Source organism: Podarcis muralis, chromosome 17, assembly GCF_964188315.1.
Source record: "Podarcis muralis chromosome 17, rPodMur119.hap1.1, whole genome shotgun sequence".
In the NCBI taxonomy this organism is placed as follows: Eukaryota; Metazoa; Chordata; class Lepidosauria; order Squamata; family Lacertidae; genus Podarcis; species Podarcis muralis.
The window spans coordinates 10,948,902-10,973,844 of record NC_135671.1 but is presented as its reverse complement, the minus strand read 5'-3'; the positions used below and the strand labels follow the sequence as shown (position 1 = coordinate 10,973,844).

Below are 24,943 nucleotides of genomic sequence, written 5' to 3'. Positions count from 1 at the left end.
GGCTTGGGGGCAGATAATGCCATACCTTCTAACATTTCTCCAGTTAAAATAAGGACGTCCTAAGGAAAAGTTGGGGACGCAGGTGGTGCTATGGTCTAAACCACAGAGCCTAGGGCTTGCTGATCAGAAGGTCGGCAGTTCGAATCCCTGTGACGGGGTGAGCTCCCGTTGCTTGGTCCCTGCTCCTGCCCACCTAGCAGTTCGAAAGCATGTAAAAGTGCAAGTAGATAAATAGGTACTGCTCCAGCAGGAAGGTAAATGGCGTTTCCGTGCACTGCTCTGGTTCGCCAGAAGCGGCTTAGTCATGCTGGCCACATGTCTGCGGACAAACGCCAGCTCCCTCAGCCTATAGAGTGAGATGAGCGCACAACCCCAGAGTCATCTGCGACTGGACCTAACGGTCGGGGTACCTTTACCTTTAAGGAAAAGTGGGACATTCCGGAATGAAATCAGAAACCAGGATGGCTTCTCTAAATCGGGGATGTCCCTGGAAAATAGGAACACTTGGACTGGGCCAGCCCAGTGGAGAGATCTCAAAGGGGAAACACCAAAAGTGTTCTTCCCTTTGGGTCCTTCCTTCTGGATGTGATGAGGTCAAAGACACTCCCCCTAGCTGACAGATTGTGGTTGGGCTTAGAGGGTGGAGTAGTGTGGTAGATGAGATATTAGTTAACCTGGCTGCCAAGCGAGAGATGTCTGTAGTAAGAACATGACTGTCGCTCACGAGCACATATCCATGGTGGGAATTTTTGATTTTGATATTTTAAATTGTTTTGATTGGCCTATTCCATTTATTGTACTTTCATTTTACTAATATGCTGTTCATCACTTTGAGGAGCCTTTCGGCCAAACAGCGGCATAGAAATAAACCGTGCCATAACATTTTTAGAGTCGTTGGAAATGATTTGCCCTGCACGTCCCTCGTTCTGGTGCATTTACTATCTGTTTATGGCACACTGCAGCCCAGACCCTTGTCTTTACCTGAGGCTCTTGTTTTATGTACAGCCTTGCCTTGTATCTGTGCAGAGAGAGATTGGACCCGTTAGCCTTTTGTTCCATGAGGTTTAGAGGTTTTATTATTATTTTGAACCCTAAGGTACAAAACCAATTTCTTGGACAGTCTAAAGGTAATGAAATTCCTATCTTCGGTTTCAAACTCTGCAGCTATAATAGGGCACTATCAGAGCAGGTTTCTATTGTTCCGTTATTTGTAGACCAAAATGACAAATGATAAAAGAGCCCCTTTGAAGCTGCACTTTTTGTGGCATTGAACTGTGGTTTGGGGAGGATTCTGCAATGGCAATAAGGTAAATGTATTTGATATATTGTTATTGTTATTATTTTATTTATCAATTACCTGTCCTTTACCCTAAGGTAGTAATGTGTACTGTAGGGACGCGGGTGGCGCTGTGGGTAAAAGCCTCAGCGCCTAGGGCTTGCCGATCGAAAGGTCGGCGGTTCGAATCCACGCGGCGGGGTGCGCTCCCGTTGCTCGGTCCCAGCGCCTGCCAACCTAGCAGTTCGAAAGCACCCCCGGGTGCAAGTAGATAAATAGGGACCGCTTACTAGCGGGAAGGTAAACAGCGTTTCCGTGTGTGGCTCTGGCTTGCCAGAGCAGCGATGTCATGCTGGCCACGTGACCTGGAAGTGTCTCCGGACAGCGCTGGCCCCCGGCCTCTTGAGTGAGATGGGCGCACAACCCTAGAGTCTGTCAAGACTGGCCCGTACGGGCAGGGGTACCTTTACCTTTACCTTTAGTAATGTGTACTAAGGCCCCAAGGTGTATAACAAGTGTACCTTGAGCCGTAGGAGGTGAGGCAACAGAGCCAGGCAAGTCAGGGGTGCTTTCGAGACACCATTTTTAAACCATAAATTGTCCTGTTATAAAACAGGTCCTTGTTCTTTGAATGGAAGCACTAATGTCGTAATTGGAAAAGGTTATTTCTCAAAGAATTATTTGCTAGAGTGAACCAGCGCACTCACTGCTTCTAGCCCTCCATGACCCGCTCTACTTCCTTGCTTCCTTGCTACTGGAAGAGCAAAAGAGTCTCTCCTGAGAGCGAGCAGTGTTAGAAACTCAGATATATAAGCTAGGCGCCAAATGGCTCCATAAACCAGAGTTGCAGTTGCCAAAACGGAATGCTTAGTTGCCATTTTTGGTAGCCAGATGGCTCGAAAGGTCGTATGTTTCAATATGACTTTTTGGTTCCCGACATTCATTCTGTTCTGCAGCTAAAATATAACAGGTAGAAGTCTAAAGGATATGTTCCTAGTGTGTGAAAACAGTCATGTTCTAAGGATCCCCAGGCAGTCACCTCCAGGTGGTGCTAGGATTGCCATATGCCCTCTTTTTCCAGGACATGTTCTCTATTTCATGGGTCGAACAAGGATCCTGAGATCACGTTAAGGGTAGCCAAATTCTGTGCGATTGCCATAAAACTTAGGGAACAAGCTGTGCTATCATAATGATTAAGGCCTTAAATGATAATTTTAGATTATATGTTAGTGACTAAATTTTAATTTATATATTTTTTAACTTGCTATATCTGTATTGTCCCTGTTATAAGGTAAAGGTACCCCTGCCCGTACGGGCCAGTCTTGACAGACTCTAGGGGCTGAGGGCCAGCGCTGTCCGCAGACACTTCCGGGTCACGTGGCCAGCATGACAAAGCTGCATCTGGCGAGCCAGCGCAGCACACGGAAACGGCGTTTACCTTCCCGCCAGTAAGCGGTCCCTATTTATCTACTTGCACCCGGGGGTGCTTTCGAACTGCTAGGTTGGCAGGCGCTGGGACCGAGCAACGGGAGCGCACCCCGCTGCGGGGATTCGAACCGCCGACCTTTCGATCGGCAAGCCCTAGGCGCTGAGGCTTTTACCCACAGCGCCACCCGCGTCCCATGTCCCTGTTATACCTAACTGCAAATTCAAATGTATCCCTATTGTGTTTTATGACTTCCTTGATATTGTATGTGTGCTGGAACTGGTCTGTGACCGAAATAATAAAATTAATTTATGGGTCGAGTCGTCATAGTAGTTAAAAGTAGAAATTGGCAAATGTGTCCTCTTTTTTTGCTCTTCAAAATATGGCAACCCTGGCACTGGAGACGTCAGACGCCATCCTGGCACCAGGACATTTTCACCTGGCTGATAGCCAGGTGCAAAATGCGCCTGACAAATTTTGAACCCCGAGAGCAAGGCATTTTGGGTAAGGTTTTCTAGAGAGCATGTGTGCTGCATGGCAGCTAAGAATCTTCTATAAATTCAGGGGGTGGGGGAATAAAAACCAAGTAATTTTAGTTCCCCTCCCTTTAATTTAAAGCGTGTTTTTAGCCAGTATGACAAACCATGGTGGCACAGACTAGAGCTTAAAAAAATAACAACACACAACCTCTCTGTACATTTTCTGTTTTACAATAATGCTGCTCCTGGTAATTTCAGACTGATGACTTCAGCTTGAAGTGACATGTGAATCTCACAGATATGACACCATAGACAAGAGCTTTTTTTAAATCTCCACATCAGCTTCAGACACAGTGCTCTTCAGTGGGCACAGTTCACACATTCAGCTGCCAATCATCAAGTGCACAGCAACTGTGCAGGCAAATCAAGTGATACACATGCATGTGTGATGACTGGCAACTAAACGTGTGAATTCCGCTGAAAAGATGGAGGTGATATGAAGTGATATGACAGTTCTATCTGTGGTGTTAAATATCTGTGAGCCATCATTCGCTTTCAAGCGTTGAGGGCGCATGGCTGAACCCGCCCTAAGTCAGGACACAAGGAATTTGACCTTACAGCTGTCAATTCTCTGCCATCATCTGATGATTCCCTTTCCAAGACTTCTATTAATGCTTGATTTCTTTGTATATACAGTGGTACCTCGGGTTAAGTACTTAATTCGTTCCGGAGGTCCGTTCTTAACCTGAAACTGTTCTTAACCTGAAGCACCACTTTAGCTAATGGGGCCTTCTGTTGCTGCCGCGCCACCGGAGCACGATTTCTGTTCTCATCCTGAAGCAAAGTTCTTAACCCGAGGTAATATTTCTGGGTTAGCGGAGTGTGTAACCTGAAGCGTCTGTAACCTGAAGCGTATGTAACCCGAGGTACCACTGTATTCTATGGATAATGAAAAGCATTCACAGGAGATGCTGCACACAGATCTGAGAACAGCAGATGGCAGTAGAATTCTGCAATGGCCACTGCCATGTTTATCTGACATTGATTAACTGCACTACGATGCCCCATTAAGCTGCAACTATTATAAATTACTTCTTAAATCACTCCCGATGGTTTGTAATTATTTGCAGATCTTAAAAGTTCAGTGCCAAGAGTAACGTGGCCATCCTGAATGCATTGCTGGCTGAGGCTGTCATCATGCGGTCAGTGCAGAGGTTTGAAAAATGGCTCAGATGATATATTTTATAGGGAGGCAGTTGTGTGGTATCAAATGTGCAAATTGCACATAAATAATGATACTGGATTTATATACTGCTTTTTGGTTATTGTATCCAGAGCAGCTTACAACATACAGAATTAAGGAAAAGAACTCATCTTCAGCTTTTCAATTGGCCCTTATTTATTAGGACAGAATAAAATACAGGATAAAAACAAGTAAATAAGTAAAACAAAACAGAAAAACAATCCCCGCCATCCCACAGACACATTTAAAAGACTGTAGAATATTAATCAGCCAACGCTGTTGGTCCAATGAAATATGTCCATGTGGATAATTTCAGATTTATCTTTATCATTCATATGGCAGCCTTTCTTGCTATTTATTATGTGCACATCTCACTACTCCTTCCAAGAGATGAGGCTGGATAGAGACTTGGGTTCACACATGCACTGTCAGGGACTGGAATTAAGAGGCAGAGGTATGGGGGGGATCCCTCCCCCTTCACCTGTAGCTGACCAGGGGGAGTGAGACAGTACAGTGGTACCTCCGGTTACATACGCTTCAGGTTACAGACTCTGCTAACCCAGAAATCGTGCTTCAGGTTAAGAACTTTGCTTCAGGATGAGAACAGAAATTGTGCTCTGGCGGCGTGGCAGCAGCAGGAGGCCCCATTAGCTAAAGTGGTGCTTCAGGTTAAGAACAGTTTCAGGTTAAGTACGGACCTCTGGAACGAATTAAGTACTTAACCTGAGGTACCACTGTATTGAATTGCAGCCAAGCTATGAGGGAGATAACAAGGCAGAGACGGGTGAGCAGCCAAGCTGTGGTGAGTTAGGAGAATTAAGGGTAGGGGAGATAGAAGCCAGTGAACACTTCAATAGAAAGCATAGAGCCACCATCCCCTAGGATGTGACGGTCGTTGAGGGCACAAGAGCAATGTGTGCAGCGACGTTTGGCAACCGGAGGCTTTCATAGGGGCCGGTGCTGTTGGGGAAGGGAGAAGGAGGAAGAGTCAGAGTGAGCAATTCCATCATGGGGGAAAGACTGGGATTCTTTGTCACCACAGTGACTGAATAAATCTACCCCCCCCCCCATTTTTTAATTCATTTTATAACACAACTAAAAACACAAACAGAAAAACGAACAATACAAACGAATTCTTGTCTTGTCCTTATTTTTTCTAAACATTGTTGGGTGAGCTTCCAACATCTGATTTTCATTTTACCTCATCTTTAGCAGTTTACATATCTCATAATTTTTAACCATTTTTAAAAAATCACACTTACTTTTACCATAAAAATCTTCACATTTTATCACTTACAAATAATACTATTTTAAAATACACTATCTTCTAGTTCTAACCCTACAGCCTATATCCACTTCCAAAGCTATTCTAAGATTTAAATATTAACGTATTTTTTCAAATATTCTTTAAACTTCTTCCACCATCTCTTCTCTCTGGTCTTGGAGTCCCCCAGTCAGTTCAGCAAGTTCCATATAGTCCATCATCTTCATCTACCAGTGACTGAATAAATTTTAATTAAAAGCTTTCTTGTTTCCTCCCGGCTCCTTGAAACCATCGGGAGAGGGAGAGAGAGAATTCCTCAGGCCTGACATGCACACTCATCACTTGACAATGATGACATGATGCCTTGCATGTGTGAATGGGCCATTGCAGGTACAACACCACAGGCCATGTTTAAGGGGTCAATGTTGACCAGAAGTTGGGACCAGTTTACCTACAAGATTGCCTTACCTCAAATACACCCACATGACCACTTTAATTGGTGGAAATGGCACTGATACGGGCACCACACAATATCCGCTCCACACTTGTAATAAATTGTTCTTTGAGTGTAAAAGCATCTATCCTTTGGAATTCCCTTATTGACATCACTGTACTCTTTTTTTGGCATCTGTTTAAAATGTTTTTCTTCAGGCAAGTCTATCCAGACATGTAGAAGTGAGATGTGTTTTATATCCTTGAAGCTACTGCTGATTTTAAACAGCTTCTGAATATTTTTGCACACTAGTTTTTTAACCGCCCTTTAATCAATAATTTTAACGTTTACTGGGTTTTGGAAACCCATGTACTGCGAAGACTAAAATACTCTAACTGTTAAGTATATGGTAAGCATACTTTCTGCGTTCTCACTAGGGGTGGGGAAGAAATTCAGTTCTATTCATATTTAAAAGCAAACCTAAAAATATTGTGTTTTGGTTGGTGGGTTTTTCCTGCAAATATGAAATAAATAACTTCACTTTCAGATGTGAACTGAACTGAAGTTCTCTCCCCATCCCTAGTGAGGATGCAGACAGTATGCTTGATGGTGCTTAACAACGAGACTATTTTCGTTCTTCTCAATACATGGGTTTCTGAAAGACAAACATAACATAGAAACTGCCTTCAGGCTTTTTAACTCCCTTGCCACCCTAGTTAATTAAACTTATGACTTTTTAATGTATGAAGGATACAATTTGCATAAATCTGTCTATTGATAAAAACGATCGTTACAAAAGTTGTGCGGGGGAACTTGGACCAGTATTTAAAAGATGCACACACTTTATCAGCAGACGCCATCTTTGATGAGGCATTTGTTACCTGGTGTGTGGAAAAAAACGGCAGGATGCAACTTCTAAGATGGAGCCAGTTATGATAAGTTATTGATTTAAAATAATTACCGCATTTTTTGCTCTATAACTCACTTTTTCCCTCCTAAAAAGTAAGGGGAAATGTGTGTGCGTCATATGGAGCGAATGCAGGCTGTGCAGCTATCCCAGAAGCCAGAACAGCAAGAGGGATTGCTGCTTTCACTGCGCAGCGATCCCTCTTGCTGTTCTGGCTTCTGAGATTCGGAATATTTTTTCCCTTGTTTTCCTCCTCCAAAAACTAGGTGTGTCTTGTGGTCTGATGCGTCTTATAGAGCGAAAAATACGGTAACTTTTAAAGAAAATAATCTGTTGCTCCATTAACTGGAGACACCTTTTAAAACCAATCAATATGATTCAAATGATTTCATCTAACCAATTAATTAACCGAGTGCTGCAGCCTTAATGTTAGAGGCTTGACCTCACCTTGAACTCAGAAGCATCCCTTGCAGGGAGGTGAAAAGGGGGAAATATCAGGAGAATCCAGTTTGCCTTACAGCATCCTGGCTCACTTAAACCAGGGGTCAGCAAACTTTTTCAGCAGGGGGCTGGTCCACAGTTCCTCAGACCTTGTGGGGGGCCAGACTATATGTTTTTTTGGGGGGAATGATGCTAGAGCACCATGAGCCCCAGTGGCTGCTTACCTGTGTCTTGCGAGTGGCAGGGGCTGGTGGCAGTGACGGCAGAGGGACGATGAGCGGCACGTGAAAGGGTTTCAGAGAGGGGATGCTTAAAATGACGGCCGCTTGAGTGCTGCTGCTGCTTCTGGCACCAACAAAGCCCAGCCCCCTTCCTCCTCTAGGCAGGGCAGGGAGAAGCCAGGAGGAGGGAGGGAGGAGGCGCTGCCTCCGCCATGTGAGGGAGAAAGAAAAAACATGCGCACTGGCAATTCCTGGACTGTCTGTGGGCTGGATCCAGAAGGCAATTGGGCCTGAGCCGGCTTGTAGACCTTAGTTTGCCGACCCATGACTTAAACTAAAAAGCTAAAAGTAGTTTATCTAAGCTTCCTTTTAAGCTGCAAAGGGATGCACTGTGCTGAACTCACAAGGGTGAGGAAAGAAGGATAATATCTAATATATCCTCCCCTAGCGTCTATACACATCCCTGCATAAAGCACTACATGCCTGGAGTGAATCTTTGTGCTACTTGTTCCTTACCAATTAGAAATTGGCTGTTGGATTTACTTCTCAATTTTCCTCGAGGTGAGTATGCATCAGATGTTCTTTAGGTGCTGGCCTTTCCTCTTGACTTTTTATTTATTTATTTGGTTAGCAGAAGGAAAAGAAAAGCTCCTACTACGCGTCACAAATATTCATCAAGTCCTCAAGCAACGTCTGGTTCTATGTGAAGTGCCTTTGTCACATCCACCTGCCACTCTTTGAAGGACACCACATTCATTTCCTTTGTTTCTGATAACCTATTCAATGTAGGACTTTTTTATAAACAATCAGAGGTCCTAATAATTGGATGGCAGTGCTTGGCAGGCTTCCAAGAATATAAATGGAACAGTGAGGTTTTAGGCCAGCTGGAAAAAATAGAATCTAAGGAAGAATTGCAGATGCAGAAATGTGTGTTCCTGGCTTTGCACAATCAGACACTAACTGACTTACAAGCACTGAGTTGTATCCAGAGTTAGTCATGTTCAGAATAGACATGACTAACTTAGGTCCATTACTTTCAGTGGGACTTCACTGAGTAGAACTCAGGTGACTAAAAACCCACTTGCTATCTCTTTTATATAAACTTATCTTAGTCCACCAAAAATGCTGGGATCAGCATAAGAAATATGTAACTAACTGAATGTAATTTTTATTGTTTTAAGCTGTTTTGAAGTTAAGTTCTGTGAGTAAAGCTTTTGAACCATATTTTTGGACTGGAAATTTTTTATTTCCATACAAGAGTCAGTTTTGTTTATCTAGCGGCTTCTACGTGAACAATAGTAATAATCTCAGTAAGAACTGCCCACTTCGAGAACCACTGCTTTAAGGTGTCACAAGACCCTTTGTTGGTTTTGCCGCCACAGTTTTAATGGGCTACCCTTCCAGAAATCATCTCAGTGTTGCTACCTGACATGGGCAACAGAGCCATCCTCACCCTGCACCCACCATCCTTTCCTCCCCAGCCATTGACAGAGATCAGTGTACAGTACTTTCCAACACTGACCTTTCACTTGATTCCTCATCATGCAGTTATTCTACTCTTCCTGGCTGGCAGCTGACCAAATGTTCAAGTTGTCTCACAGAAGACAGTGTTGTGACAGATGAACACCTTGTCTGGGGTGGTGGATGCCTTGCCTGATTCAATACCTGCACAAACTGCCACGTAATCTTTCCCTAACCAGATGGCCTTGTGTGAGCCAGTCCTTGGCCGGAAACCACATTGCGTGAAACTCTTGGGCAACAAGCAGCCATATTTTGCTGTCAGAGAATTGATATCCTCAAGTGGCATGAGCTCTGATACTCCAGCAGATGGCCTCCAATCTGCTGCTTTGTTTCCTGGCTATCTCTGCTCTTGCCTTTTGCATCCATGGGGGAACCTCTGTGTATTTCTTTCCTGAAATTTTCATGCCAGCTACTGTACGGGAATTTGTTTTCAATAGGACATTGAATCATAGAATTGTAGAGCTGGAAGGTGCCCTGAGGATCATCTAGTCCAATATGCAGCTGCCCCATACGGGGATTGAACCTGCAACCTTGGTGTTATCAGCACCATGCTCTAACCAACTGAGCTATCCAGGCCTCAGGAGGAGGCATAATAGATCACAGAATCATAGAACTGCAGAGTTGGAAGGGACCCTGAGGATCATCTAGTCTCCAGAATAATATGTTTTGAACATTGCCGATGTACCTTTTTTTCCAGGGGTTGGCTCTGAATCCAATGCATTTAAAACCAAAAAACTACAGCATGTAGAAGTCCCCTGCTAGGATTGCATAAATGTAAATGTAAAGGACCCCTGACAGTTAAGTCCAGTCGCGAACGACTCTGGGGTTGTGGCGCTCATCTCTCTTTACTGGCTGAGGGAGCCAGTGTTTGTCCGCAAACAGTTTTTCTGGGTCATGTGGCCAAGCATGACTAAGCCGCTTCTGGGGAAACCAGAACAGTGCATGGAAACGCTGTTTACTTTCCCACCGGAGTGGTACCTATTTATCTACTTGCACTTTGACGTGCTTTCGAACTGCTAGGTTGGCAGGAGCTGGGACCGAGCAAGGGGAGCTCACCCCGTCACAGGGATTCGAACCACCAACCTTCGGAATTGGGCATGGCAGAACATGAGGGGTTGAATGCACCTAATGTTTTTATGGCCAGAAAAAGACTGTAAATATGGAGGACAGAAAGGGCAGCCAAAGACAGCATGGAGTATGATAAGCCATTGAGGATCTGCATTGGCCAACTGGGTCACATAAGCTGGGGCAGGATTGCTTTAGATTTTGTCTTTGAGCTTGGGACCTGCTGCTCCCACCTGCTCTTTGCTCCACATTCTGATGGGAAGATCTCAGTGGTAGATAGGGAAGGTAAAATATGTCCATTTCAGTTTCTCACTGTTTCACATTTCCCGCCCGACCTTAAATTCAGTTCTCCACATGGGGTCATGTACCGTTTCTGCATTATCCTCAGCATTGTTTCCTTGATTCTGGCTGAGGTGGTTATAACGGGAAACTTGCCCCACAGGTTACTCCAAGATTCACACTCCATTTCCGTGTCCAAGTCCATGTCTACAACACCTGTCAACACCTGGACGGGGGGCGGGGGACAGAGACAAGAACTTGTGGTGGGCATGCCCAGAGATGGCAAACTTTTGGAGAACAAGTGTTTTAATGTGATGAGTAAAATGAAACATCAGCATATCACAAAGTCTCCAGAGCTTGCCTTACTGAATTTTGTATTGAAATGAATAATTGGATTTCTCTTCGTGGCAGCACATATGGTTATACAGTGGTACCTCGGGTTAAGAACTTAATTCGTTCTGGAGGTCCGTTCTTAACCTGAAACTGTTCTTAACCTGAGGTACCATTTAGCTAATGGGGCCTCCTGCTGCTGCACGATTTCTGTTCTCATCCTGAGGTACTATTTCTGGGTTAGCGGAGCCTGTAACCTGAAGCGTATGTAACCTGAAGCGTATGTAACCCGAGGTATCACTGTAGCCACTTTCATGATCGCTATGCTCCCCCTTCCTTGTGGGAGGCAGAAAGCCTCTGGGTCCCATTTGCTGGGAATGACAGGTGGAGAGATTGCTTTTGTGCTCAGACTCTGTTTGGGGGCTTCCTGTGGCCACTTGGCTGGCCACTGTGAAAACAGGATGCTGGACTAGACAGGCTTTTAGCCTGATTCTGCTGCTCTTCTTATGCTCTTAAATAAGAGGTCCTAAGATCAGACTTCTGTGTTAGGCAGGTTCCTATTATTAGTGTACTTAGCTACAAAGAACGAAATCCTCAAGTACTGCCCACCTCTTCGCCGCCCTGTCCTGCAATAGGATTTATTCCTCTTTTGATCTTTTCACTGGCTTAGCTTTGCCTGTTGTAAACAATCTCTGCGAGGGGTCCTTGTCCCTTTGCTGTTGCTGCCACTGCTGGCTGTGCCGCTCCAGGGACTCTTCACTTTGCTCCTGTATCTCCCTGGTTGCTCCATCTGCCTTAGAGTCTTACACGACACCCGCCTGTTGCAGATACTTTGCCTGGGCAAAGGCAAACCTCTCTCCCTTTTCAAGGAACAATTGCTTATGACACATCCCATTCTTTTCTCGCAAAGTGCAGTTACTTGGCATTGACATTTGTGTTTTCTCTTTCCCAGCAGGCTTTTCACATCATGTCCTGTCAGCTCTTACAGAAATGGCACTCGGTGCATTACCAGGCTGACACTTCACGCAACATGTTTCATAACAGGCACTTTTGAACTCAAAACCACTTTTTCAGTAATGGAAGTCTAGGTTTGTGTGGATCTAGATGTCAGTTCACTCCCTGGGAGCTGATGCATCCACTCGCCCCTTACGTCTCTGTCGTTGTGTACAAGTCTGGCCTTGTCTCTTTCCAATCAGCTGAGAGCCAGCAATCCTGCTGCATCTCAGTATCGTGTCTGATTGGCTCATTCAGTCACTTTATTGTGGAGACATTGTGTCTCTGTATGAGTCAATGTCTTGGCCTTCCTTCCAATAACTCTAGCTTAGTGGTATATGGGGTGTTAGAGGAGGAGGAGTACCTCTGGTGGAGGACACAATGTGGGAACCAGTGTGGTGTAGTGGTTAGAAGTGGTGGACTCGTAATCTGGTGAACCGGGTTCGCGTCTCCGCTCCTCCACCTGCAGCTGCTGGGTGACCTTGGGCTAGTCACACTTCTTTGAAATCTCTCAGCCTCACTCACCTCACAGAGTGTTTGTTGTGGGGGAGGAAGGGAAAGAAGAATGTTAGCTGCTTTGAGACTCCTTAGGGTTGTGATAAAGCGGGATATCAAATCCAAACTCTTCTTCCTCTCCTCCTTCTGGGGTAGGTAGCTGCTCCGGCACCTGGAGCAGCGCACATGCTGTGCCCCCGGGGGCGGGGCTATGTGGGTGGGACGAGCGTCCCAGGGGGAGAGATGCCCATGGAAGGTAGAGCGAGCCACCCATAGCGAGCTGCTTCCTGGCCGGGGGGCAGGGAGGGAGAGAGCCACACCAGTTTGCCAGCAGCCTTCCTCCCTTCCCTCTTCCTTTTGACAGCTTGGAGGAAGCTCACCCCTCCGGAAGCAGCCCAGGAGTGGGGGGCAACGCCCCTCCCCCCGCCCCTTCAATTGAGCACTCAGGGCTGATTTCCTTAAGAATGGATAGGTTTGATCTTCTTGCAGTCCATGGGACTCTCAAGAGTCTCCTCCAGCACCATAATTCAAAAGCATCTATTCTTCGGCCTTCTTTATGGTCCAGCTCTTACTTCCATACATCACTACTGGGAAAATCATAGCTTTTACTATATGGACCTTTATTGGCAAGATGATGTCTCTACTTTTTAAGATGCTGTCTAGGTTTGTCATTGCTTTTCTCCCAAGGAGCAGGCATCTTTTAATTTCATGGCTGCTGTCACCATCTGCAGTGATCAGGAGCCCAAGAAAGTAAAATCTCTCACTCCCTCCATTCTTCCCCTTCTATTTGCCAGGAGGTGATGGGACCAGTGGCCATGATCTTAGTTTTTTTGATGTTGAGCTTCAGACCATATTTTGCGCTCTCCTCTTTCACCCTCATTAAAACATTCTTTAATTCCTCCTCACTTTCTGCCATCAAGGTTGTGTCATCTGCATATCTGAGGTTGTTGATATTTCTTCTGGCAATCTTAATTCCAATTTGGGATTCATCCAGCCCAGCCTTTCGCATGATGAATTCTGCATATGTTAAATAAGCAGGGAGACAATATACAGCCTTGTCGTACTCCTTTCCCAATTTTGAACCAACCAGTTGTTCCATAGAGAGCCAGTGTGATGTAGTGGTTAAGAGCGGTAGTCTCGTAATCTGGGGAACCAGGTTCGCGTCTCCACTCCTCCACATGCAGCTGCTGGGTGACCTTGGGCCAGTCACACTTCTTTGAAGTCTCTCAGCCCCACTCACCTCACAGAGTGTTTGTTGTGGGGGAGGAAGGGAAAGGAGAATGTTAGCCACTTTGAGACTCCTGAAGGAGAGTGAAAGGCGGGATATCAAATCCAAACTCTTCTTCTTCTTCTTCTTCATATCCAGTTCTAACTGTAGCTTCTTGTCCCACATAGAGATTTCTCAGGAGACAGATTAGGTGATCAGGCACTCCCATTTCTTTAAGAACTTGCCATGGTTTGCTGTGGTCAACACATTCAAAGGCTTTTGCATAGTCAACGAAGCAGAAGTAGATGTTTTTCTGGAACTCTCTAGCTTTCTCCATAATCCTGCGCATGTTTGCAATTTGGTCTCTGATTCCTCTGCCCCTTCGAAATCCACCATATATAATACTGTGCGAGATGAATCTATGGTCTGAGTTAGACTAAGGCAGCCTCCCATGCAAATGGCTCTCCTCCTTTCAAAGGAGATCGATTTCACTTCTTATTGATATCTCATATTTGTACAGAAGTCTCTAAAGCAGCTTATAAGTGAATAAAACAGAGCATAAAATAAAAACAGACGGAATGTAACAAACCTCTAAAGAACATTACTGATCTACAGTACTGACAATTATAATATATTAATTGCTAACTAAGAATGAAATTGTAATGTGTAATAGAATATAATCTAAAAGAATAAAGTGTCATAATGTATATGTTTATATAAATATTAGATCACATGGCTGAGAAAGGACCGTGTGAACTGGCTGTGAAAGAAAACAATATTATCTACGATGATTTGAACATTGGCAAGGAACATGGATGGAAAAACAAGTATTTCTTTTCGTACCCCTGTTTTCACATTCTCTGCTTACACATTGTCAACAGTAAGCTTGATTAAAAGTGACAGATACATATTTCACTTAAGATCTTAACCTTCTTGGTGAATGGTACTGGTTAAAAAGTATAGCAAGGGATGAAATATATTTTTGCTGTTAGCCTACACACACACACACACACACACAGAGAGAGAGAGAGAGAGAGAGAGAGAGAGAGAGATCATTTTATAAAAGAAGAAAAATAATTACTCCCTGAATAGATTTAATTGCCATGATGTCTCTACAGAAAATGAGAATTATAATCTTAATTATGATTACTGTCGGGTTAGACTGAAGTCCCAGCACAGCATCAATAGCAGAGGTTCATTTGCTAGTGCCATTTTTCGTAATATATTATGATGACAAAAGCCGGCTATTAAAAATTAAATGGGAAAAGAGATGTCAGATCAGTTGGTTTTTGGAAGGTCATAGAGTTGAGTAACTCTATTAGTAATGTTCTACTGCAATAAACAATCAAATCTATTAACAAATGGGTGCTTACTGCAGAGATGGTCATGGTGTAGGTTGGTTTAATTAGGTGTCTTTCCCCTATAGGGTTTAATAAAAAATGAATTACTGCCACACACGGACTTTCCATGGGTGACCTGTGAATGACTGGAACTGGAGTCACTGATGTTTTTAGACCTGTGGGCACATTTTGTTTTTTGTTTTTTTTTTAATTCAAAATTATAACAAGACATATTATCCAAAAACATATCATCCTTGTTCCCCCCCCATTTTTCCTCCCTCCCCCCTCCCACACAAAACCCACCCACCCCCACCCCACCCCCCAATTTCCCTCAGTTCCAGTCTTTGTTTTCTCTAAGAATGCTGTTTCCTGCATGTTACAAAGTTGTACAGATCCTCAAACTATTTAGCTGATTATTATCAATAAAAAGTTTGTGAATGTTTATTCAAAACCTGCCAAGGAGTCCAGTTTGCTTTGTTGCATCTTCAGATACTTTGTAAAGGGTTCCCATTCATCCTTAAAGTCACAGTTATCCTTTTCCCGTAGCTTATATGTCAGTTTTGCCAGTCCATTCAGTTTTTCTTGCCATGATTCTTTAGTTTCCATCCTTGTGCTACCAGAACTCTCGCGGCCGTTGTCGCATACATGAAGATATGTTTTTTCAACTTTTTTGGCAGGCCTTTTGGACTTTGAGAGACAGTTGGGGCACCTGTCACAAAACAACTGCTACGTTGAGCATGTGGAATAACACAAAATGGCTGCCATGGTTAGTGTGGCATAACACAAATATAGAGAGGCGGGCAACCCTGACAAGTTTGCGCTTACCATAAGAATGCAGCTATGTCCTGCTGCTCCCGATTGTGGAAATCACACACTATTGATTTTACACCCACCCAGTGATGCTGCTTCTGTTTAATAGCAACAGGAAACATTCCTGAGCACCAGAGGAAATGTACAAAATGGCCGCCCAGCACTCACTGGAGGGATGACAAAGCTTATAGTAGCCATTGGACACCTGGCAAAAGCCATTCCATCCGGCTGCAGCAGAGGGAGGGATGGACCTGTCTCAACTCACCTGAGAGAACAGCAACTCTGGACTCCTCCTCACCTTGACCTGTTTCCATTCCAGCTGGTCCTTATAAGAACTCTGTAAGTAAAAACCAGGGCTAGAGTTTGGGGTTTTTTCCTCCTCCCTCACAATCCCTTTTCCTTTTGTGCTACGTATTTTTCAGATTGAGAGTGGGCACTGAGTCAGAGAAGCTTTATTTTATGGAAGGTTGTCTATTGTTACCAATTCATGTTTCATAGATAGCTCCCTAAGAAACTTCTCTAGAACACAGTTTGAAAACCACTAATATGAGGGAGAAAGAAGTAGGAAATCACATTGGGGGAAATGGTGCGTGGACCCACAAAAAGAATGGCAGGGAAGGGCCATTTCATGATCAAGTAAAGTTAATTTTTAAAATTTAGACCTCCCCTTTTCTATGTAAAAATTCATTCAAGGCAGCTTGGGGTATCAGAGAGAAATTGTAAGTGCCTAGGAAGAATGAGGCGATGAATACATGCCCCCCCAACATTTCTCTGATGGAAATAGGGATGTCCTATTTAATAATGATGATGATGATGATGATTTTACTTATATCCCACCCATCTGGCTGGGTTGCTTGAGCCACTCTGGGTGGCTTTCAACAGATATAAAAACATAATAAAACATTAAACATTAAAAAAACCTCCCTCCCCTTCAGATGTCTCCTAAAGGTTGTCTAGTTACTTATCTCCTTTGCTCGGGGGTTGCATAACAAAGTCACCCTCTAACTCCTGTTGTCTCACAGGCTTGTTGGCCATGGTGGGAGTAGGCAGAAAGTGGTTCTATCTTCCATTTTACTAGGCCAGCTCCAGGCTGGCATGAAGGGCCTGAGGACTGGGCTCTAAACGAATTGAGAGCTTTCAATTAAGCAGAACCAAAGCTGTTGGCACTTTACCTCTAAAACACCCCATTTGGGGCCTTTTCACTTGCTACCACCTGTAGCTTTTCATCCACGGGCGTAGCTAGGGCATCCCAGTGGAACAGCACCAGGACACCACTCTAACCACCACCACCCATCACCATCAGCGGGGATTAGAATTGTACTCCACATGGGTGCTTGTTGTGGATTAGGGTGCTCCACAGACATGCAGTTTTTTTTTTTTTTACAGTGTCCACATGGCATGGGAATCTGGTGCATTAAAAAAAAACACCACCACACAACCCACCCCTGTTGCCAATGTCCCATTTGTGATACCTGTATGGTCCATTTTCAGAACTTAATTTGTTCCGGAGGTCGGTTCTTAACCTGAAACTGTTCTTAACCTGAGGTACCACTTTAGCTAATGGGGCCTCCCGCTGCTGCCACACCGCCACTGTGTGATTTCTGTTCTCATCCTGAAGCAAAGTTCTTAACCCAAGGTACTATTTCTGGGTTAGCGGAGTCTGTAACCTGAAGCGTACCACTGTACAGTGGTACTTCTGGTTATGAACTTAATTCGTTCTGAAGGTCCGTTCTTAACCTGAAACCGTTCTTAACCTGAGGCGCACTTTCGCTAATGGGGCCTCCTGCTGCTGCCGTGCCACCGCCGGTGCGCGACTTCCGCTCGCATCCGGGGGCAAAGTTCGCTACCAGGAGTACCTACTTCCGGTTTAGCGGAGCTCGTTACCCAAAGCCTTCGTAAGGAGGACGGTACGTAACCCAAGTTCCACTGTATTAAGCCCGTGTATGAAACTGCCCGAGAATTTGCTGCAAAAATGGTGCGCCCTGAGAATGACCATGTGCAAGGGGATGTTCCAATGAGAGTCCTGGTATGCGTAAAAGTCATAACATGAAGATATGGCATAGCATGACATGAAGGACCATAGCTGAGCAGGTTCTATCCTTGCGAAAAGTTCCAGGCTCAATTCCCATTATCTCCTGATGAGGACCGGGAGAGTCTCCTACTTGAAAGCCTGGGAAATTTTACCAGTCAATTATACTGTTCTAGCTGAACCAGTGGTATGTCTCAATATAATACACCTTCCTATGTTCCTAATTTGGTGATCTGGAGAAAAAAATATATCCAAACGGAATGGGTAAAGAAAGTCTTCAGGGATATACATTTTCATGTTCTCTTGTTTATTGGAATGCTAAGACGAATTTTGCAGCGAAATATTGTGACCATAAAAAAGGACCGGAACAGGGAATAAAAGGAAGCAATCTCTGGAAAAGGCAGTACGGTTGAAAAAGATGGTTTATTTTTCTCTTTGGGGAGCCTCTAAAAGAAAGTCTGTGTTGTGGGGTGCAACAGATTCCTCCTAAGGCTCCGAACCCTATAGCTGTTAACTCCTAGACTAGACTTCTCTTCTTCCAACATTAGGTCACAAACAATGTCATGCTGTAATTCTCTGACTGAAAATTGCTCCATCAGCGACCGTGAAAAGGAAAAAGAGCGGCGCTCTCGTCTCGCACTGCCTGGCATGTAGCTCTAGAGGCACTCTCGTACTAGCGTAGAAAACACTGCTGACGTGTTGGCCCAGAGTTACTGTTAGAGAGAGAGAGAGAGGGAATGTGGAAAATCTCTCAGAGGCAGCAATGTCCCTTTCTTTCTCCTTCTCCTCCCCCTTCCCCGCACACATTAGCTTTCGTGCTCCTGCTTCTTCCCTCTGTCTGGCACTAGCAAAGGTGCAGAGCGCTTGTAAGGGAAAGAAGAGACGCGCAGAGAAAAAGCCCTTCTTCCAATCTTAATTAAGTCTCTGGCACTTAGATGTAGTTATTACCAGCAATAAACAGTGATGTGCGACTTGGACCAATATCATTTTCTTTTGCAGTAGCAAAACTGGCTGGCTGGATATTGCGATCCCTCTTAGCCAGAGACTCTCTCCATCACTCAGAGCTGACAGGAAGACTTCCTTCACGGTGTCTGGTGTCTGCCTAGACTCCTAATTGTGGCTTGACAATGCTCACAGAGCGGTGTCTGGGCTTCGTCTATTCCGGCTTGTACCTCTGGGCATCCTTGTTCCTGTCTCTTTTTAAAGGTAAGTTCTGGATTTTCCTGATTATACGGTGGCGATGATGATTATTTGTCCTTTGCTGAACACGAGCTGTTCTGATTTCCCTGGAGATATGCATTGGGAAACTTTTTCAGGGGCTATTTGTCCCCATCAAAGTCAATGGGATGCGTACAATGAGTACAAACAGGAATAAAACAAAGCAGAGGATTTTTTATATATATACTAAAAAAACAAACACCTGTGAACTGATGTTGTACTTCTGATATTTTTGACCCCCCCAAGGTGGGGATGTGCGAGAGCTCTTTGCTCTGACAACTTTCTCTGTGAATACAAATGTCAATAAAAGAAATAAAAGGCTTCAGTGTTGGATTTTGAACATAAAACAGCATATATTTCTCAGATAGGGCAGACTAAGATAGGAACGCTTTAAAGAGGACTTGTGGATCATTTTATTGGGCTTGAGATGTACGGATGAGGGAGATGAACTATTTCTGTTTCAATCTTTTCCGTGTTATATGTTCATTTCTATAATACAAGGTTCCTAAGTCAGGGACGGATAAAAGGAAAAGTAAAGAGTATTAACTAGGGGAGTCTGGCTCACTGTGTAGTTGATACAATACCTGGATTTAATCTTCTATATTAGTATCATGGCTACTGGTTTAAATAAATAGGTTTTGGCTTAACTCGAATTGTTGATGCATCAGCCTGAAGATGAATCTATTATATAAGGTACATAAAATGAATCTGTATGTGTAACCCAACAGCTAAATCAGTTATGAAATTGCATGGGAATGAAGCAATTCAGTAAAATAGACAGGGAATAGGAAAGCCAGATGGACGGCTAAATTGGATACTATGAAAGATGATCATGAAAGTTACTTTGGAAGTTCTTATTTAAAGGTAAGAATCAAGGCAATATAGAGGGTAAACCCCTGTTGAGAAACTTGATCCGACTTGGACCTGAGAAACCTGGACTAGAGATAAGCCAGCATCTTCAGCTGTGGTCCTAAATGCACTCACTCAGGGGTGCCAACAGGATTTCCTCAAGGCCCACTCTTCCCTTGTCTTCTGCAGCAATCTGTTGACAAGATCTTCTGCTTATGTACATACAGTGGTACCTCGGGTTACATACGCTTCAGGTTACAAACGCTTCAGGTTACAGACTCCGCTAACCCAGAAATAGTGCTTCAGGTTAAGAACTTTGCCTCAGGATGAGAACAGAAATTGTGCTCCGGTGGCGCAGCAGCAGCGGGAGGCCCCATTAGCTAAAGTGGTGCTTCAGGTTAAGAACAGTTTCAGGTTAAGAACAGACCTTCAGAACGAATTAAGTACTTAACCCGAGGTACCACTGTATATTAACGCAGCCTAGTCTACCTCACAGGGTTGTTACAAATGTAAAAGGGGAGGAAGGGAGGAAAATGCACACAACCTTGAACTCCTGGACAGAAAGGCAATATACAAATGCATGCCAGGCCTCACACTATGGAGTACACTTCCACAGGAGGCAATAATGGCCACCAATGTGGATGGCTTCAGACCCTCCAAGTGCCACTATTTTCCAGGAACAGTCCTGGATTTACAGAAACTATCCTGGCTTCTGATATTATCCTGGAATGTCCCACTTTTCCTTAGGATGGCCCTATTTTCATCGGAGAAATGTCAGAGGGCATGGAGTTATGAAACCTCTGAGCCAAGGAGATAAAAAATTATTATGTTTTTATATACAGTGGTACCTTGGGTTAAGAACTTAATTTGTTCCAGAGGTCCGTTCTTAACCTGAAACTGTTCTTAACCTGAGGGACCACTTTAGCTAATGGGGCCTCCTGCTGCCATCATGCGATTTCTATTCTCATCCTGAGGTAAAGTTCTTAACCCGAGGTACTATTTCTGGGTTATTGGAGTCTGTAAACTGAAGCGTCTGTAACCTGAAGCGTCTGTAACCCAAGGTACCACTGTATGTTGGAAGCTGCCCAGAGTGGTTGGGGCAACCCAGTCAGATGGACAGGGTATAAATAATGTTGCTGTTGCTGTTATGGAATAGGACATCCCTATTTCCATTGGAGAAATGTTGGAGGACATGTGGCTTTAAAAGGATTAGACATATTAATGGAGGATAGGGCTACCAGAGGCTACCAGCCATGATGGCTGTGCTGCCTTCACAGTGGGAAACTGTATGTTTCTGAATACCAGTTGCCTGACACTGTAGGAAGGAAGAGTGCTATAGTGCTCAGGTCTTGCTTGTGGTCATCTCACAGCCATCTGCTTGGCCATTCTGAGAACTAGACGGGCTGTTGGTCAGATCCAGCAGTCTCTTCTTATGTTCTTATGTAATGTCATTCACAGATCATGCAACAAAGCTAGAAAAAACAGCCTCCTTGCTTTAACTGCAACGTTTCATTGTCTCGGTATTTACAGCAGAACGTCAAAACGGAATGGAACAAATCTTTGCCAAACCTGATAAATAGTAGCAAGCAAGAAATACTCTTAAGGATGTACAGTTTTGCGACTTTGGTGTCTGAACTACCAACTCACAGCTTAGTCTACCTCACAGGCTTCTTGTGCAGATAAAAGAGGGAAGGGGAAGGCAATCTACGCAGCCTTACGCTGCCGGGAGGGAAATCAAGACACAAAATTACAACAGCAAGCAACAAAAATGTGCTGTTTCAAAACTCTCCAAATTTTGGAGGGTGGTTCTCTAGCCAAGCAATGTTTACAAAGATGCATATGTTAGGGGAAAGAGTGTGTGAAAATGCATACATTAGAAATGTGTTATATTCAGGGGAAATTGCTTTGCAAAAATATGCATCTTGGGCAGAATTGCCTAGAAAACTGTGTACCGTAGGAGAAATTTGCTGGTGAGTTTTCACGAGGACTTCTTTAAACACACACACACACACACACACACACACACACACACACACTACCCCAAACTGATTTGGAAATGTGGAGGACTTGACAAAAGTTTGGAAAAATGAGAAACTGGGAGAAACCAAAATTGACAGATTTCCTCATCCCTAATTCAAAGTGGTAAAAACAGAGGTGGAGGCAGAAGAGTCCTTAAAGGTGTTCACCTCATGCCCCCCCCCCCGCCCCAACTATGGCTTAATACTTTATTTGTCAGACAAATCAGAGAGTGTTGAATCTGGAATGGCTTCTGTTTCAGAATACGTGTTCATATAACGATTCTGTAAGGTGCACAATATATGATCTATCTGCTGAAATGACATTCAAAGTCCTGATGGTGGTGATTGTGATTGTTGGAATTGGTTGCAGTATTTCTGTTGTATCTGTAAGCTGCTGTGAGATTTCCACAGGTAAAGTGGGTAATTAACAATAACAGCGCTAACTACTTTTTATAATCCTCCCCTGCTCTGCTTAAAAAATTATTCTCTGGAGCTTTTCAGCACTCTGTAGGCAGTACCTGTTCCTTGCAAAGAGTAGAGCAGAGAAACAGAGATCTAGAAAACTATAGAGATATTGTACATGGGAATAGAGTAGAGAAAAGCAGAGTGATGGACATGAAGATTTGTGAGGGCCCTGATCTGACTTGGGAAACTTGGTTGACATTGCAGTTAGAAAGGAATAAAATCTCACCTCCAGTATAACACATTGAACTGAAAATGTATCATTTGGAAGTGGGAAAGGCAAGCAGAACCCTACTCCCTTCCCTCCATTGAATGTAACACTTGAAAGATACTCATGAAATGGACCATAGTGGAGGTGGAATGTCTTTGGATCCCAAGATGCTGTGCATTCAACACACAGAGCGGCAGACACAGTACTGGGTTGGGACATGTATGCAGCGTTGCAGAGATGGTTGTTTAGTATTGTCAGGTTTGACAGCTAGCTCCAGGGTCTGTTTGGGGGGGGGGGTTGAGATGGAGTTGCCTACTTTCCCCTAATAGGATTCTCCAGCTGTATTTGGACTACAATTCCCATCCTCCCTGACCACTGGTCCTGCTAGCTAGGGATGATGGGAGTTGTAGTCCAAAAACAGCCGTAGGCTCAAGTTTGGGAAGCCTTGCCTATCAGGCCATTACCATTGTCAACATTCACTACTTAAGTCACCTGTTTGCAGCTCTGCATGTAGAAAGTGCAAGTGGCTTGAGGGATCTGGGCAACCCTGTAAAAGCTGCAGAGATACTCTTCCTCTCCCCGGCTTGGGTACAAACCACCAGCCTGAAAGGGGTTCTGCTGTTTAAATTCACCCACATATTCTGGGTTTCCTCAGATTCAGTAGGAACTCTGATAATCATAGTCAGTACTTCTATAGTGCTTACACCCACAAGTGCTCAATGTGTTTCATGTACTTCCCCACAACAACACCTATGATTAAAGGTAAAGGGACCCCTGACCATTAGGTCCAGTCGTGCCCGACTCTGGGGTTGCGGCGCTCATCTCGCTTTACTGGCTGAGGGAGCCGGCATACAGCTTCCGGGTCATGTGGCCAGCATGACAAAGCTTCTGGCGAACCAGAGCAGTGCACAGAAATGCCATTTACCTTTCCACCGGAGTGGTACCTATTTATCTACTTGCACTTTGACGTGCTTTCGAACTGCTAGGTTGGCAGGAGCAGGGACCGAGCAACGGGAGCTCACCCCATCGCGGGGATTCGAACCGCCGACCTTCTGATCCTAGGCTCTGTGCTTTAACCCACAGCACCACCCGTGTCCCTTACACCTATGATTATAGCTGTCTTTATGATTTCTCTCTCTCTTCTCTATGGCATGGGGAACCAGTGGCTTTCCCAGTGCTTGAACTGCAACTCCCATCATCCCTGACCACTGGCCATACTGTCTGGGGCTGATGGGAGTTGGAGTCCTACAACATTTGGAGAGCTTGCTTCTTCCTGCCTGATCTATATGCTTGCAGCCAGGCTTCTACAAAGGGCAGGCGTTCTGCACTTGGCTAGGAATGTCTGCTCTACTTAATGCATCGGCTTTATTGCCCTTCTCTCCTCACAGGTTGTCTAAATCATTTTTCACCAACAGTTTGTTGCCATTTTGCATGCCGCTGCAACACGCCGCATAAGATTTGGAGGTGACACACAGAGCTGCTGTAAGCAGTATTTGACCACCTCCAAAGAAGGCAAAGCCAAGGCTGTGTCATGCCAAGGGGCAGAGGAAGGAGAGAACAGACTGTGTGTGGAATTTGTAAACTAAACAGGTTTCTCCATACTTTCAATCATCCCTTATTACAATTGTCAGGAAAGCGCTCTAGGTACACAATTGGACTATGTTAAGCAGCAGCACATATAGAATATGTTAATACACCATCATTCTTTAAGCAGTCAGATTTATTTTTAGGTACTGTGGCAGTTAAAAGCCTGAGCTGGAAGCCCTCAGTGGTGACCTTGAATAAGCCACTATTTCTCAGGCTGGTCTCTTAGTCTATTATATGGAGATTGACCACTTTGTGGTGGTTCCAGTCCTAATTCCACCATATCAGTACCAATGGACACCAGCCCTCATTGGGGACTATCAGTTCCTAGTCTGCTTTACAGGACTGTTGAATGTGAAGCGCTTACATGCATGATGGTGATGACAGAAATGCAGTATTTGCACCGCAATCCTTTCCCACATCTGTTCAGAAGCAAATCCTACGGCATTCAATGGAGAATGCACACTTTACCTTCAAACATACAGGCAAAACGGGGTACCTAATTCTGCCTGATCCTCTCCTGGGTCCTTTTGTCCACTTGCTTTCATATGGCGAACGGAACTCAATGTCTGGCCTGTTAAGTGGAAACCTCTCAGAAGCATAGCTGTCAACCGTCTCTTATTTGGCGGGAAACTCCCTTATCCCAGCGCTGTGTCCCGCTGCTGTCCCTTATTGATGATGTCCCTTAAATTTCCCGGGTTTCATGCTCGCCTGGCTCGGGAGGGAAGTAGCGGCTCGGGGTCCTTCGCTGCGAGAGAGAGAGCGCGCACGAGCTGCCGCGTCTCCATCTCTCCCTTTTTCCCCTCAGGGGCGCGTCGTGAAGAGATGGGTGGCAGTGGGTG

At 44.6% G+C, this 24,943-nt stretch overlaps 1 protein-coding gene and 1 non-coding gene across 2 annotated transcripts in view; one reads left to right on the top strand and one right to left on the bottom strand.

Annotated features, from left to right (window-relative positions):
• Window positions 1–9,713: 9,713 nt before the first annotated feature.
• On the bottom strand, window positions 9,714–9,787 carry TRNAI-GAU (transfer RNA isoleucine (anticodon GAU)). The gene has a single exon. It is a non-coding gene; the product is annotated as a tRNA-Ile (tRNA).
• An 8,688-nt stretch (window positions 9,788–18,475) lies between these two features.
• The window catches only part of LOC114587416 (neuronal acetylcholine receptor subunit alpha-7-like), a 115,810-nt gene continuing 109,342 nt past the window's right edge, over window positions 18,476–24,943 (top strand). The window contains exon 1 of the mRNA XM_028711621.2: window positions 18,476–18,965. Coding sequence (XP_028567454.2) covers window positions 18,887–18,965 — 79 coding nt within the window. The 5' untranslated portion in view covers window positions 18,476–18,886. The remainder of the gene's footprint in view (window positions 18,966–24,943) is intronic.